Consider the following 15,630-nt stretch of genomic DNA (forward strand, 5'->3'; position numbering starts at 1 on the left):
TAGGTAGGATGATGGGAGTTGTAGTCCAAAACACTGGAGGGCCGAGTTGGCCTATGCCTACTCTTGGGATACATTCTGGTCACTGTTTCAGCCTCCCAGTGCCACTTACCCAGTCACCCACACTGGGCAGCCAAGATGATGTGTTTCCATGACATATTCAAGCCAGGATGTCTGCCTCAGTATCACAGCTGTCTCATCCAAAGACCCTCCTTCCTTCATCATTATCATCATTACTTATCAGAACATTCCTAAACACCATTAGCAGTTTTAATCATCACTGAACAAGCTAATTTAACCAAAACACTTACTACCACCCCCTCGCAAGCAGCAGCAGCATGCAAGGAAACAAAGAAAAACACATCACAGTACTAATTACAGATAGGTAGCCGTGTTGGTCTGCCATGGTCAAAACAAAATAAAAAAATTTTTCTTTCCAGTAGCACCTTAAAGACCAATTGAGTTAGTTCTAGGTATGAGCTTTCGTGTGCATGCACACTTCTTCAGATACACTGAAACAGAAGTCACCGGACCTTTCTATATAGTGAGAAGGTGGGGAGGGGTATTACTCAGAAGGGTGGTGGGAATGGGTGATTGGCAGATAGCTGCGATGAGCCTGTTGACGACTCTTAACGACTGCAATAGGTCTAACAGGAAAAAGCAAGGGGTGAGAAGGTGAAAAATGGCTTTGTCATGTATAATGAGATAAGAATCCAATGTCTTTGTTCAAACCAGGTCTCTCCATAGTTTTAAGTTTGGTGATAAGTTGCAATTCAGCAGCAATTCAACATCACAGTACTGTATTTCAGGATGATGACTGAACTTAGTCCCAAGAGTGGAAGCTCCGCCCCCTTGCTGCAGTAGCCTGCCTGGGGTAGCCACAGAGCTCTTAATTCTAGTAGCTTACACAGCTACACAGAAGTCCTGGTCTTGCAATTTCCACATAAAGTTATCAATCCAAGCCAATCTTAAAGATCATTAAACAGTTCTCAGTACAAGAAGGGGATAAAAATCACAGGTCCAGTCTTTCTAGAGGCTTCCTATTTCATTTCTGCCTCCCTGCTGCTTGTGGCTCAGAGGCCCCAAACTCCTCCAGTCCCACTTCAAGACACAGGTCTCAGCAATACAGCGTTTTAAGTGTGTTTTAAGTGCAATATACAATGTAACACTAGACGGCAATGGAAAATTCAATGTATTTTCAAAAACACTTTTTTAAAAAGCGTTTTTTTTAATATGTGTGTAGATTCCAGCACAATTTTAGGATCTCTGCTGCTTCCTCTCTGGCAAAGGGGGAATCCCCTTTTCCATTTCTCCTCCCTGGGGCCCAGTTTACTTCATCCCCTGCCCCAAACTCCAAATCAAAATGCCGCCACCAGGCTTTACCTGGGGCACTTTCTGCAGAATCTCCAGCCCCATCCTATCCACATGGGTGGCCAGAACCCCACCCCCTTTCCTTACTCATGGGGCTAAACAAAGACGTGTAACTTCCCCAGTCACTTTTTTCCCTTAAACCCACTGGCCTCTGGGTGATCCTGGCTGCTGCCCCCAGCATTAAGACAGGTCCTCCCAACCCTTGCAGACCATCTTGGGGCATCCAAGAGGTAAAACCACTGGCAATTATTATCTCACACACTTCTGCAGCACACAAGCCTATTGCTGCTCCTGGGCACCCTCTTCCGCTCGGGGAAATTCCGGAGAAACAACTCAGGAGGAGCCAACTGCTCCCCTGGCAGTGAGCGGACGCAAGCCTGGAGTTGCTCCTTGGTGTTTTCCTCCACTGAAGAAAGCGCCATTTCCCCTTGTGCACAGACAATCAACATCTTCCTTTCCCATAGGTGCTGGCTTCTCCCCCAACTCCTCAGGAACAGTTCCCCCTCTTTCTAGCCCCTCCGAGGGCAGGGGTTCTCCGGCACCTCCATTTCCTCCTCTTCCACAGAAGGCTTCCAGGGGTCAAGCAGCTCAGGTAGCCAGCCTTTCTCCTCTGAGGCATTTTCTTCCTCCACTGCTGGAGCTCCGGGAGTAGGAGAGAGATCAATTAGCAGCTCCTCCTCCGCTCCAGCCACCTTGGCACCTTTTTCTTCTGCCACTGGCGCCTGGCATGGAGTCACACTTTGCTCTCCAAGGAGATTTCTTTCCCACTCTATTCTCATTTCACTGAACCACTGCATCTGCTGCCCATGATGCTGCTTTCGGTGCTCCTCCATCAGCTTGAGGAATACTGCTATTCCTCCCTTCATTTTGACTTCAGGAGCATGGTCTCCTAGGCCTTCTCTCCAGGAAACATGGTTTCCACTTCTTACACCAGTGTAACAAAAGCTGGGTGTCACCCCCACTCTCTGCTGAGTGGTATTTCTGAGGGGGTTCCAGCGCTCCCCTAGGGTCTCTGCTCCTTTGGAGAATGGAAAATGCAGTGGAGACTGCTGCAGCTTTAAGAAGTACAATTTATTCCCATATGTACACCTTCAATCTGCATGGAGGGAGTCCAGATCTTACAGCATGGTCATCTTAAGAGAGGGTTGTTCCCGACAGCAGAGCAGCCCTGGAGGCCAAGGCATCTCCCCTCAAGACATTCTCTTCCTGTCACCTCACACCCACTTGCGCTGGCAACCTTCAAAATCCCCAGCCTTCAAAATCAGGGCAAGGGGAGAGGACAGTTCTCTTGATTTGCCAATGGCCCTCTGTAGCCCTGTATTGTTTCTTAATGGCCCTCGCTTGGCCTGGTCCTTTGCTTCAAAGGCTAGCTCAGGAATTCCTCTGCAACTTGTATTTCTCCCTTCACAGCCCAAACAATAAAAACCCCATTTATTAAATTCTAGGGTTTAGGGGTCCCCCCCCAAAAAAAACTTATAGCAATATACATGCAAAGCATGCACTCTACTCACTGAGGCACCTTAAAAGCCACTCTAGCAAACTTCTCAAGATGCCTATAAAGGGGTCTCCTGAGCCAGAATGGCAGAAGCTCTCTGAGGTCTTTTTCTCAGATCTTTTGAACTGGAGTTGCCAGATGCTCCTGCATGCAAACCATTTGCTCTACCACTGAGCTTATGCCCCTAAGGTATGCAGGTGTTTTCAGACGCATATCAATGGGCTTCATTGTCTCCTGAGACAGATGGATGTCAGCAATACAATCAGGGAAGTCAGATAGTGTGTGATATGTATTGGTCTAATGTTTTTTTTATTTTTATTTTTATTTTTTTTTGACCGGTCCCCTTTTTTCTTTTTGTGATGGTGCCCTTTTACCTTTTATTTAATGTTCTGTGTTTTACTTTTTTGTGAGTATGTGAAGAATGAAACTCAATAAAAAGAATTTTTTTTTAAAAAAAAAAGCAATACAATCAGGGCAATGATCAAGCCTGTGATCATATTGTCCCTTTATTTATACCTCTGTTGTTGTTGCTGTTGTTGTTGTTATTCTTAACCTGTCCTTCACTTTAAGGTCCCAGGGTGGGTAGGCCCATCCCCGGCCCGGCCTTCCATTGTCCTCACTGGCCGAGGGCGGGTCAAAGGCCAGCTCAGGCAGGTGGGTGGCACCCGCCCAGGTGAGCCTCGCTTGGTGCCGCAAACCCCGCCCACCTGTGGGGAAGGGAGGGCGGATATTCTTAACCTGTCCTTCACTTTAAGGTCCCAGGGTGGGGTACTACATTAAAACAGTTAAAAACAACTTACAATCATAAAAAATAAAGTGGCCCTTAAAATACACCGGTGTCAGAAGTCAGGGTAAAAGAGGTGCGTCTTAAGCATTCACTGGAATCTGTATAATGAAGGTACCAGACACCGCTCTGTGGGAAGGGGAGAGGCACAGCCAGGGTCTCTCCTGGTCCAGCCCCCTCAGCCTTTGAGAGAAAAGGAACCACCAAGAGGGTCCCCTCTGCCAATCTTAGCACCCAATAGGGTCTATAGGAAAGAAAGCAGATATAGTGGGTAGATAATGGCTTGAATTTTTAAAAATGAAGTATTGCCTTTTAGGAAATGGTCCTGAAATATTGCTGAAAGGGTCAGGTATCCTGTGATCATTGTGGGGGGAGGGAGAATTGCACTTACCCTTAATCTGAGACTGTGTGCACACTAACCTATTTGTAGCACCAACATGTACCTCAGTCTGGAATTGTTCATGCACATCCTCAACATACTGTTTTCAATCCAGACTGTTTCTAAACCCTGACATCCACAAGGGTGAGTACAGTTACTTAACATGCATTTGAAAACCTTTCCCTTGGTGAAGCTATCCATGCCTCTTCCTCCCTGCATATGCCCCAGGTTAAGGAAAAAGGAAGTGGTGACTGCAGTCTACCCTCAAAGTCACTGGGCAACTGTAGGTACAACCTGGCTGGCATCACCTACGTCAGTTCTTATCTTTTTTCAAATGTATGTACTGTGCAATTACACAGAATCAATCTGCAATGAGCTTTTTTTCTTTTAATGAAACCATTTTCTCAATAAGTGCATTTCTGATTGGAAGGTATTCCACTATGAGAAGGAAAACCTCTGCTGCCTTGCAGAATATATTTGGAAGAAGAAAAGCCTAAGGAGTAAACCCTACACAAATCCAGAGTACAGTCTTAAGACAGCGGGATGGCGCCTTGTACGCCTCCTCCCAGCAACTCCTGCAGCCAAGCTGGTGTCAAACATTTCTCTGCTTTCCTTTGGACCACCCCAAGAGGGGTGTTTCGCCATCTGGGCAGCCCAGGACCTCCGTAACACTGCCCAGGCTTATGCCCTAGGAAGATCACTTCTGTGCTACTAATACAGTGGTTTGACATCACCCCCAGACGCACACTCTATTGTCTGTCAAGCCAGATGGATGCCAACAACAGATGGGGGGGGGAGGAATGCGCAATAGATTAGTTTGTGTGTGCCGTGTGTCAAAAAACCCCAAGGATTCAGTTTCCATTGATTCTTGAATATGTTGTGTGTACACAGACTAATTGTTGAGAAGGGGGCACCACCTAAGATTAGAAGAATAGCTGCTGTTGTCACTACTGGTGGACAGAGGTTTTCCCCAATGATTGAGGCACAGAACATAAGCAATTCCATTTCAGTAAGTGGTGAAGCAGCTACATGAAGGGATCCTACCTTGCAAATGGCTTATGTTCATCTGCTGAGCCAAGATGGCTCTCAGCTTCTTGATTTCCTCTTGGTATTCCCTCAGCAGAGCATCCTTGGGATCCTCATTGATGCGGGGTTTGTTCCGTATGTTCTTGGCTCGGTGGGCATAGCGCAAGGTGCTGAGAGTCTCGTCGTAATTGTTGTCCGCAGGAGACAAGCAGGCTACCATGAGTGTCTTGGTATTGCCTCCAAGCGAGTCCTGCAGCACCCGAGTCAGCTTGGAGTCTCGGTAGGGCACATGTCTGCACCTCCCGTCTGCCAGGGCTGAGATGACGTTGCCCAGTGCCGAGAGGGAGAGGTTGATTTTGGTGGCCTCTTTGAGGCGTTCGCCAACAGCTCCAGTTTTGGACTGCCTCTCGCTCCCAGCCAAGTCCACTAGGTTGAGCTTTGCAGCCCTCAGGTGATCTTGCCCCCTCTCATCTGCAAGGAAAAGAGTCTGGGCTGAGTTGAGTTCTTGAAAGAAGGGAACAATCCTGAATTGTCTAGAGTATACCAGACCTGAAGGGCCTTGTGCTGCACCATTAGCTGCTTGCTGTGATAAAATGTCTTGGGACAGCCCTACTTGACATCATCAGACAGCAATGAGTTCTACAGATTATCACAGAATTGTGGAGCTGAACCCCAAGGGTCATCTAGTCTAGGGTTGCCATATGTCCGGATTTCTCCAGATATGTCCTCGTTTTACGGTTTAAAATTTCTGTCCAGGTGGATTTTAAAAATTATGCAAAATGTCCGGGGGGTGGGGTTTGTTGCGGCCCTCGTCCACGCGCTCCATAAGGCTGCTGGCAGCGGCTGCTGCGGGACTAAGAAGGGACACACGGTGCCTGGTGGCGGCGCTGCTGCTGCTTTGGAAACCTGGGCTTTATCACAGGCAGGGGCTGAAATTGCTGGGGAGCCACTTACAAGCAGCAGCAGCAGTGAGTGAGCAGGCAAGCAAGCAAGCACGGTGGGACAGGGCTTTTGAGATCAAGCGTTCGACGTCCAAGGCCTTGCTTGCTGGGAAACATGCCTGTGCTGGGCACGGGTGGAACTACCTTTATTGAAGGGAAAGAAATCAGAGAGGAGGAAGGGAAGAGTGTCACCCCCACATGCCCCCCCCTTTCCCATGTGTGTGCTCAGGGACTGAATCTGATACTAACCCCACCACAGCTTGGTCGAAAGTCGACAGGCAAGCCCTGCTTATCTGGGGGGAGGTGGTGTCTGACTTCCAAAGCTATGCCTTTCAAAGTTGCCAGAGAGGATTTAAAATGCAGGTTGGCCATTGTGAAAACTGTTGAACGCTTATTGTCTTATACTGGGGGTGGGGAGAGACCGGAAGGTGGCTGGGCAACAGCTGGGGGCCCTTTGGAGAGACCGGAGGAGAGCATGTTCTATGCAAATAGGCAGAAAGGGAAGGCCCCAAATGCTGGCCACTGACAGGCAATGCACGCCGTGGCCACACTGTGAGGGGAGAGAGAGGCTTCCTTATGCCGCATCCTCTTATTTGCTTTTCAAAATATGGCAACCCTAATCTAGTCCAACTTCCTGCAATGCAGGAATCTCAGCTAAAGTATCCACGGCAAATGGCCATCCAACCTCTGCTTAAAAACCTCCAATAAAGGAAAGTCCAACACTTTCCAAGGGAGTCAGTTCCACTGTCAAACAGCTTTCAAGCAGAACTGCAAGTCGCTTTGCTTCACCCAGGGAGAAACAGACACTGCTGCCACCCGGCACCTTAACTCTAGATGCACCAGTAGAGCACAGGCAACCTCTGCTGTGCCTGAGGCAGACCAAAATTGTTGAGCTTTTTGGGGGAAATCAAAGTTGTTGAGCTTCTGTGCTCCAGCCCCTGTCTTGTCTCATTCACATCCTCAACACAGGAATTTCCAGCTTTTACCTACGACATAGATCTCCATGTTGATGGTGAAGATGGAATGGGAACGGGAGGAGTCCTTGTTCATTAGGGTGTAGCCCACGGCACGGTTTCTCCAGCCCATCTCCATGATGCGCTCACACTGGGAGATGCTGTGCACTGTGTGCAGCGACAGGCCTTTCACGTAGACCCCTTTCTCTGGATGCTCCTTCAGCTGCAAGGAGGGCCGTTACAGCAAGTTACAGTAAAAGCTGCAGAGAGACACTTGAACTAGGAAATGACCAGAAGCTTGAGGGCCACTGCTATAGAAGGAGAAAGCTCTTATGCACAGACAGTGGCACTCTACCCCAAAGAACAAACCCCACAGAGGTGATGGGTTCCTAAATCTTTCCCCATCACCTACAAGCAAGATGGGCCACATCTTCCTCTGCCCATTTATACACTGGTGTGTTTTCCCAGATGGATTGCATCCGCTTATACACCTCTGGCAAACTGCATTTTTGGAACAAGAATTGCAAATGTAGGTCTTGTATTTACCAGTAATACAACAGAACTGGGGGAGGACTATCCTACAGCATATGGGAAGGATACAGCAGAAGGTCCAGTCCCGAGTGTCTGCTGAAAGAATCTGGGTAATTGAAAGGCTGGGGAAGATCTGAGGCCTTGAAGAGTGCCTGCTATTTAGAGTAGAAAATACTAAGATAGTCTGGCTCATTGTAAGGCAGGGTCATCTATTTATGTGTGGCACTCATGGACATGACAGAATGTACACGGCCATTAGCGGATGCAACACTCCCACCCCCAAACTGATCTATCTCTAGCATCTCCTGTCGTGAAGGAGTGATTCTGTAAGCAAGGCAGATGTTAACAATTAGTCCCCAAAGTGGGAGCAGGTGACAGGGCTGCCAGCATTCCTCAGCCCCTATAAATCTTTGTGTTAACCTGCTGAGGGAGGGGGAGAGAACATGCCATAGATTAGACTGCCATGGGGTGTCTGCAGCTGGTGCCAGAGAAGACGCCAATAAAGCCTGATAACCCGTGCCTACGTGTAAGTTTTTAGAAGCTTGCAGGGAGGACTTCGGAAAGTGACCTTCTCCTTGACAGGGTGGCATAGTGGCACATTTGAACAGGGGCATTGGAGCTTCAGCACCTTGAATGTGAATGGCAAGTGGCTGTTTAGACGGCAGAAAGTGTTCATCAATTCCAGGGGAAATGGCAGAAGAGCGCGCTTGTCTGTTTGGTGAGAAGCAGGCAGGGGGCCAGCTAGTTAACAGCTGAATGACCCTAGAGACGTGGAGATGTAAAGGAGGAATATGGTCGGGTGTCAAGACCTAGAGTGGTTTGGAGCGAGGGAGACTCCTCTCCAGAAAGATCCTTCAGGGGGAGAAATAATTGAGTTTATTGGGACAAGCATATGTCCCCCCCATATACTGAAGGGCAGGATTTAGTTATATTTTGCACTCTCTGAAGCTACATGTAAGGACTTTGTTGTTCCTGTAAGCCACTGGATAAGAATTCTGCTGCGGTGTTGGTGGAAAACATGAAACTGAATCGCCAGTAAAGTTCTTACGAAGGGGAGGAGTGGGAAAAACAGAAGCTTTGATGATAATAACAACAACAACAGGAAACCCCCTAGGCGGGAAGGTTTCAATCTCGTCTCGGAGTGGCCTGTTTTTTTTTTTTTGTAAACAGCCAGGACATCTTAAGAAAGACTGTAGCTTTTTGCAAGACAGAGAATGGCGGAGAGGTTGCGTCTCAAGAGCAGCACAGCTGAGGAAGGAAGGCCAAGGGAACAATCTATAGCAGCACCTTCCACTCCCCAGAATCAAGCTTCAGTAGGAAATGGTTCATCAGAAGAGGCGCCAAATGGGATTCAACAGACTGTGAGAATGGCATTAATTGACCCGTGTCAATCTAGATGGGCTCAGGTGCAATTCAGTGAGGAAATTAAAATTAATAACGTATTAACAGTAGAGTTAAGGGATACGGGACTGGTATTTCCTCAGTATACAAGGGGTTATTATAGCCTGGCCAAATTTTAGAAGGCAGAGTTGATTGTAACTCCCTATGGGGGCCAAGCAGTAAAAACCAGTCTAGCCCAGGTGAATACAAAGATTTTACAAGGTCCTTACCAGTTTTAGTACATGAAAAGGATGTTTACACCTTTGCCTTATAGGCAATGATCTTGCTTTTAAGACAGCATTTAGCTCAGCTGTTGCCTGACCCTAAACGGTTAACCTTTGGTGAATCGTCTAGCCCAGGGGCCAGCAAACTTTCTAAGCAGGGGGCCGGTCCACTGTCCCTCAGACCTTGTGGGGGGCCGGACTATATATATTTTTTGGGGAGGGAATGAACAAATTCCTATGCCCCACAAATAACCCAGAGATGCATTTTTTAAAAAAGGACACATTCTACTCATGTAAAAACATGCTGATTCCTGGACCGTCCATCGGCTGGATTTAGAAGGCGATTGGGCCGGATCCGGCCCCCGGGCCTTAGTTTGCCTACCCATGGTCTAGCCAATGTGTTGAGGAGCCTGTCACTGGAAATGTAAATCAGTTTGATTAAGCTTGTGAGTCAGCAGAAATTTCCTTGGCAAAGTCTGGTGAGAATATTGTGACTTCTGCTTCAACACTTCATGATATTGAATTTAAGAAAGAACTGCTTAAGGATCCAACTTTAGAATTATATAGAAGTGTGGGGTGCCTAGGGCTGGCGCTGAACCAAGAGTAGTTTCATCTGGGAGGAAGGGTTACTTTATAGCCGGTTCCTTCCAAAGAAATCGGCCCCAGAGTGTGAACTGAGAAGACAGTTGGTAGGACTCAAACATACAGAAAGACTGTTTTACATCTGGCTCACAAATCTGCCTTTTCAGGACACTTGGAGTTTAAGCGTACATTAGGAAAGGTTACTAGGGAATTTTATTGGCCTGATGTGTTTGGAGATGTTAAGTTATATGTCAGGTCTTGTGATGTATGCCAACGAGTGGGATATGACGGAGGTCATAAGCATTTCCCATTACAGCCCAGTGGTATTACTGGGGAACCATTCACTAAAACTGGAATAGTTATTATTGGCCCAATGCCACAAGCCACTCCTCCATTTGAAATTAAGATTTAGTATGTAATCTAGCATGGGTTGTTTTCTCAGACTGCCAGATCTTGGAGTCTGATCGTAACACTTAGGGTTTTAGCTGCCTCCTTTGTTTGGATCCCCAGGAGAAAGTCTAAAACTTCAGCATGAAGCAACAAAATCAAATTTCCTGATTGGCTTGTGAGCTGTGTTCTTTGCTCTAAATCAGGGGTCAGCAAACTTTTTCAGCAGGGGGCTGGTCCACTGTCCCTCATACCTTGTGGGGGGCCGGGCTATATTTTGAAGAAGAAAAAATGAACGAAATCCTATGCCCCACCAATAACCCAGAGATGCATTTTAAATAAAAGGGCACATTCTACTCATGTAAAACATGCTTATTCCCTGGCCAGATTTAGAAGGCGATTGGGCCAGATCCAGCCCCCGGGCCTTAGTTTGCCTACCCATGCTCTAAATCTCCACGTCCGTCAGGCTCTACCCAAGTCGCCAGTCTGCTGCATGGCCCACCAGAGGCACCACCTCCTGCTCCAACCAGGCTCCACCCCCATGACCACTATAAGGCAACCTCTTGGCACCCATGGCTCAGGGGATGAGTGCACATTTAGCATCCAAAAGTTCCCAAGTACAAACTCCAGATAGGGCTGGAAAATACTTCAGACTGAAACCCTGGAGAATCTTTCCCAGTTTCAGTAGACAGTGTTGAGTTGATGGACTAATGATCTGATTTGATATAAGACCCTAAAAGTTCCTACTTATTCTACTGCTTATTCAGATGCTGAACAAAAGGGAAGCGGGAGCAATGGAAAAAATACGAGCAAAGAGACCCATCACTGGAGGGTCCTGGAATAAGAAGGGTTCTGGTGATGATGGTGACAAGGAAAGAGGGATGGATTTTACATACCAAGTTAACCTACCAAATTTTTCAATTCAGGTTTCTAATTTTCTCTGAATAAATGTTCTTTACGTTCCTGACAATTCATTGTGTGGGGTTTATTTTTCTCACAGTGAACTGTCAGAATTCTGGTTTCTGGATTTTTGTTTTGTTTTTTGACTTACTTCAAACTAAGTTGCAAGTCTGGTGTCCTCACCTCCAGTTTTTGTTTGGTGTTTGGACCAAGGAGGTCTCTGATGTCTTCGTTATAGATCTCCAGGTAAGAAGCCCTTACCAAGAACTTGGAGTTTTCGGCACACTGTAAAAAACCCAAAACAAAAACAAGAATAGGCTTAAGTTTCCAAGCTGATTTATACTCTGTCAGGATTGTCTGCTGGGAGGACGGGGTTCTTGATGGCATGAAGACTGTGTCCTCCCTCCAGTATTAGAGGCAATGCCTCTGAATATCATTTGCTGGGAACTCCAACTAGGAAAGCGCTATGGCACTCATGTCCTGTTTGCAGGCTTCCCATAGGCACCTGGTTATCCGCTGGGAGAATCAGACACTGGACTATGATGGGCCTTTGGTCAGATCCAGAAGGGCCCTTCTTACATGCTCATGACTGTATTTTGAACATCTGAAACATGCTTGGAGCAGGTTCTTACTGTCTGGTCTGTACCACTTCAGATGGAAAGTGGGAGAGAATGCCCCATCATAACGGAAATTCTTGCTCTATCTACTCTAGCTACACAAAGGGAACCCAATGTTTCTACTCCGCTAGTGAAACCATTTGAATATGACCAAGATGCGGAGACTTCTGCTCATGGTTGTTAGGAGAGAAACCAATTTCAAGCCCACATCTGCACTCAAGACAAGCCACATTCTAGCTTGTTTCCTCCCTGGCCAGGGGCATACCGAGGAGTTGGTTAAGGGTGCAGGCCCAGAGGGGGTGCAAAAACTGCATGGCTGATGACATGTTGTGCAGCAGGCACCTCCTCTGCAAGCCCAAACCACACCAACCTTTCAGCTTTTCACAGTGCAGAGAGCCTGTGATTGTCTGGATGCCAAGGAGGTGAGGGTCTGGGAAGAGAAGAGGCCAGTCTTCAAGGGGGAAGAGGTGTGTGGGATGCTGCAGGAAAAGGAGTGGCAAGGCTGGCTGCTACTTTTTAAGGGAAAGCAACACTTTAAACAGCTGCCCAGCAGAAACTGAAGGCAGGGGCAAAACTAGGCTTTATTTCACCTGGACCAAAGACCCAGTTTGGTGCCCCCCCATGTGCATTTGCATACACACATACAGGCTGGGAGCCTCAATGGTGCTCCTCTGGAGACTTCACCAGGGCAAAAAACCTGGCTAGCCCCCCCCCCCCCAGCTACGGCTCCGATTGAAGGGGGTGGGTGTTTTATTTGGGTGGAGGTATAAATGATGGGGATGAGCACCTGTGGATTCCTGACCATCAGAGTGGGAAGGCTGTTTCAGGCAGCTGATATTGGGTGTCATGGAAGGGGCAGCAAATTGTTAAAGATTTTGATTTATTATCACGGTATTTTTATGGACTAGGAGCAGGAAAGGTACTTTTTGGCTTTTCTGCCTCAGGTGCTAGAAGAAAGTGGCCAGCCTTGGCTACTATGCGCCTTGATGTGGGGTGTGGCGTCACTGGCCACTCCTCAGGCATTAAAATGACTTAAGCCAGCTCTGGATAATTGGTTGAGAATACATTGTTTGCATATCTGGACAGCAGACCGCAAGGTTCAGGTTCAGCATTTCCCACATTTTGGTTTGCAGCATTATAGGAGAAGTCAGAAAGATAATAGTTTGTGAGGTGGATATGTCATAAAGAAGCCATAGATCCAATTCCTGCCAATTCTCAAAAGTTCAGAAGAGAAACATGATTTCATAAAATAGATATTCATCAAGTTGGTGCTTGTTCAGACTAATTATCTGGGAGCAAAGTTGTGTGGCCCTCACCTGTTCTGAATCCCTTCCTATCCTTCACCATTGCAAAGAAACTGTGGACACTTAAACGCTGCAGCTTCTTCAATTCTTAGAATCTAAGTGCCTTACCTTGGTTCAGAAGGGATTGCTGCTTCACAATTAGTATTGCTTCTAATTTCCTTATGAATACTGCACAATTATATTCCATTTATTTAGTCACTACTTGTAGACCAGATTAAAACAGCAAACCTAAAATTATATACTAGGTCCAACTGAATTCACATTGGATAAACATGTTTAAAGATTACAATTCTGGAAGAAACTTATAATGAACTCATTGGGATCTACTTAGGTGTTTAGGTTCTGAGTGACAGCACAGTGTGGTTGCTGTTGTTTTCAATAATTGCACACCATTAAAAAAACAACAGAAAACTTTTATGTGCTTAATTCTTGTTTATCTGACTGCTGGTTAAGACCCAGGAGGACAGCTGGTATTTCCTAAATCCACCATCCTAAACGCCCAATGTTCTTTGGAAATTAGATTATATATTTCTGCCAAATCTCATGCGCCTTTCTGTCTTTCTGCACCTGTGGCTCACATCTATGTGCCTTAAGCCAGCTTTTGCCAACCTGGCGCCCTCCAGATGTTTTGGACTACAACTCCTGGCCTTGCCTCACCCTCACTCCAGAAGCTTCAAGTATTTGGGTTGCATTTACGAATAAGTCCCTGGACAAATTCCATCCCCGGAATGTCCCTGGATTTCATCTAATGTCCCCGGGAAATGCAGCAGCGGCAGTCTCAGAAGCCTGGAGCAGTTGGCTCTGGCTGGCTTCAGGAGCTGCTTGGAAGTCCCCATGTGATGGTGGTGCAGGGGCTCTAAGATGCAGCTTCCAGGCTGCCTCCATCTTCCCTGACCCCAGCAACTAAGCTGTGAAGGGAGGCTTCATTCTGCCTATTGGAGCAGCCTCCCACCTCCTACTTGCGTGCAAGCAGGAAGGGGCAGGGATCTCTCAGGCAAGGGGAAGCCTCCCTTCCCAGCTGAGGGATCCATGCCCCCTCCTGCTTGCACGCAAATAGGAATGGGATTGGGGCTGCTCCAATGGGAAGGGAGGCATCGTGCTGCCCAAGCCTCACTGCTGCTCTTGGCCCTCCTTCTCTGCCTTCCATGCCTGACCCACCGCACACTGCTTCATCACCACCATCACCACCGAAGAACCAACAACTCAGGGGCTGCCTAGGCTCATGGAGAAAGGAGATAGAAGCCTCAGAGGAAGGGGAAACGTGGCGGTTGAGGTCAAGGCCATCGCTGCAGCATCAACGTCCCAAACGTGTAGTATTTATTTATTTATTTAAAGTGTCCCCGGATTCATTGAAAAAAATCTGGTAACCTTATGCTAAGGGTTGCTGGCTGACTGACTTTCATTTCATATCAGTCTGTTTTACTTCAACACCTTTGCTCAGAAAACTCAACCAAAACATGACTTCGCTCTCACACTCCATGTTCTTGCTCCCCTCATGCAAAACGAGTCTCTCACCCACTTCCTGGTTCACAGCTTGCTTCCAAGCCAGAATCAAAATTCCATTCAAACTGATATTTGTTCTCTTTTGGAGGTAATCAGTGCTGTGGGGCTCTGTGTTGCCTTATCTGTTGTGATGTCCCTGCTACCAATTTTAGATGTCTTTGGGGAGATTATGACTCGGCTAGCATTGGGGGAAGTCAGGGTGGGGCTTCTGGATTTTCTTAAGCCAGTCTTGGATTTAATAACTCACCTAGTAGCAGGAACACTGCAGGGAGCATTTCGATAAAAGTTTGTCATGTGCCCTCCTTTATTTGTCCCCTATACAAGTGTACCTTGCTTATCAGTTTTTCCAAGACAGCTAAGGTTCAAATTTTATCAAATCAAGTGTCCAAAGAGAGGCCCTCTAGATATCAGAATTGCTAATTGTGTAAACAAGCCCTTAGCCAGCTAGTCCATTGGACAATTTTAATCATATGTACCTGCACACTCTCAAATAAGTGTTCAAATGCTCTGGGAATTATGCCCTTCTGGGAAGATGGATCCAGAATCCCTTGCATGGTAAAAGACTTCCCACTTCCTGTCTGCCCATAGGCAAAGATGGTACCATTATAGCCTTCTGTAACACCCTGGAATTTAAACAGAAAATGCAGATTAATAATAACCATCAGCTTGGATTTGTGTTCTCAGTTCAGTGTCTACCCTTCCTCAAGAGATTTTGTTTGCAGGCAAACTAACCACAGGCATCAGCTTCTATTAAGATCCACTCAAATATTTAATTAGAATAAGCAAGCATCTCTGGGAGTGTTTCAAAAAGAATTGGATATGAGATAGCATGGATGTAGGGGCTCCATAGCCCAGGGCTTACAGAAGTTAGAGTTACTGCTACTTGCAAATTCTGCAATGAATTCTGTGATGAATTCTGTGTAGGCAGAATAGTCTTTCATACATATTGTCCTATAGATCAGCAGGGAACTTCAATTCCCATCATCCCTCATCACTTACTATGCTAATAATAGTTACAGATAGGTAGCCGTGTTGGTCTGCCATAGTCAAAACAAAAAAAATTCCTTCCAGTAGCACCTTAAAGACCAACTAAAAGATACCTTAAAGATACCTATCTGAAGAAGTGTGCATGCACACGAAAGCTCATACCAAGAACTGACTTAGTTGGTCTTTAAGGTGCTACTGGAAGGAATTTTTTTTGTTTTGACTATGCTAATAATAGAGTGCAACAACATGTGGAAGACCAGAGACTCCCC

General features: G+C 46.7%; 1 protein-coding gene across 1 annotated transcript in view; it reads right to left on the minus strand.

Moving 5' to 3' along the window:
* The window catches only part of KIF17 (kinesin family member 17), a 39,834-nt gene that overhangs the window by 22,581 nt on the left and 1,623 nt on the right, over positions 1-15,630 (minus strand). The window contains exons 2-7 of the mRNA XM_081845938.1: positions 14,851-14,997; positions 11,134-11,235; positions 6,980-7,169; positions 5,035-5,523; positions 3,484-3,570; positions 1,911-2,386 (exon numbers count right to left, since the gene is read on the minus strand). Of these exons, the coding sequence (XP_081702064.1) occupies positions 1,911-2,386; positions 3,484-3,570; positions 5,035-5,523; positions 6,980-7,169; positions 11,134-11,235; positions 14,851-14,997 (1,491 nt within the window). The remainder of the gene's footprint in view (positions 1-1,910; positions 2,387-3,483; positions 3,571-5,034; positions 5,524-6,979; positions 7,170-11,133; positions 11,236-14,850; positions 14,998-15,630) is intronic.

Source organism: Podarcis erhardii (assembly GCF_964252035.2).
Source record: "Podarcis erhardii genome assembly, chromosome: 17".
Lineage (NCBI taxonomy): Eukaryota > Metazoa > Chordata > Lepidosauria > Squamata > Lacertidae > Podarcis > Podarcis erhardii.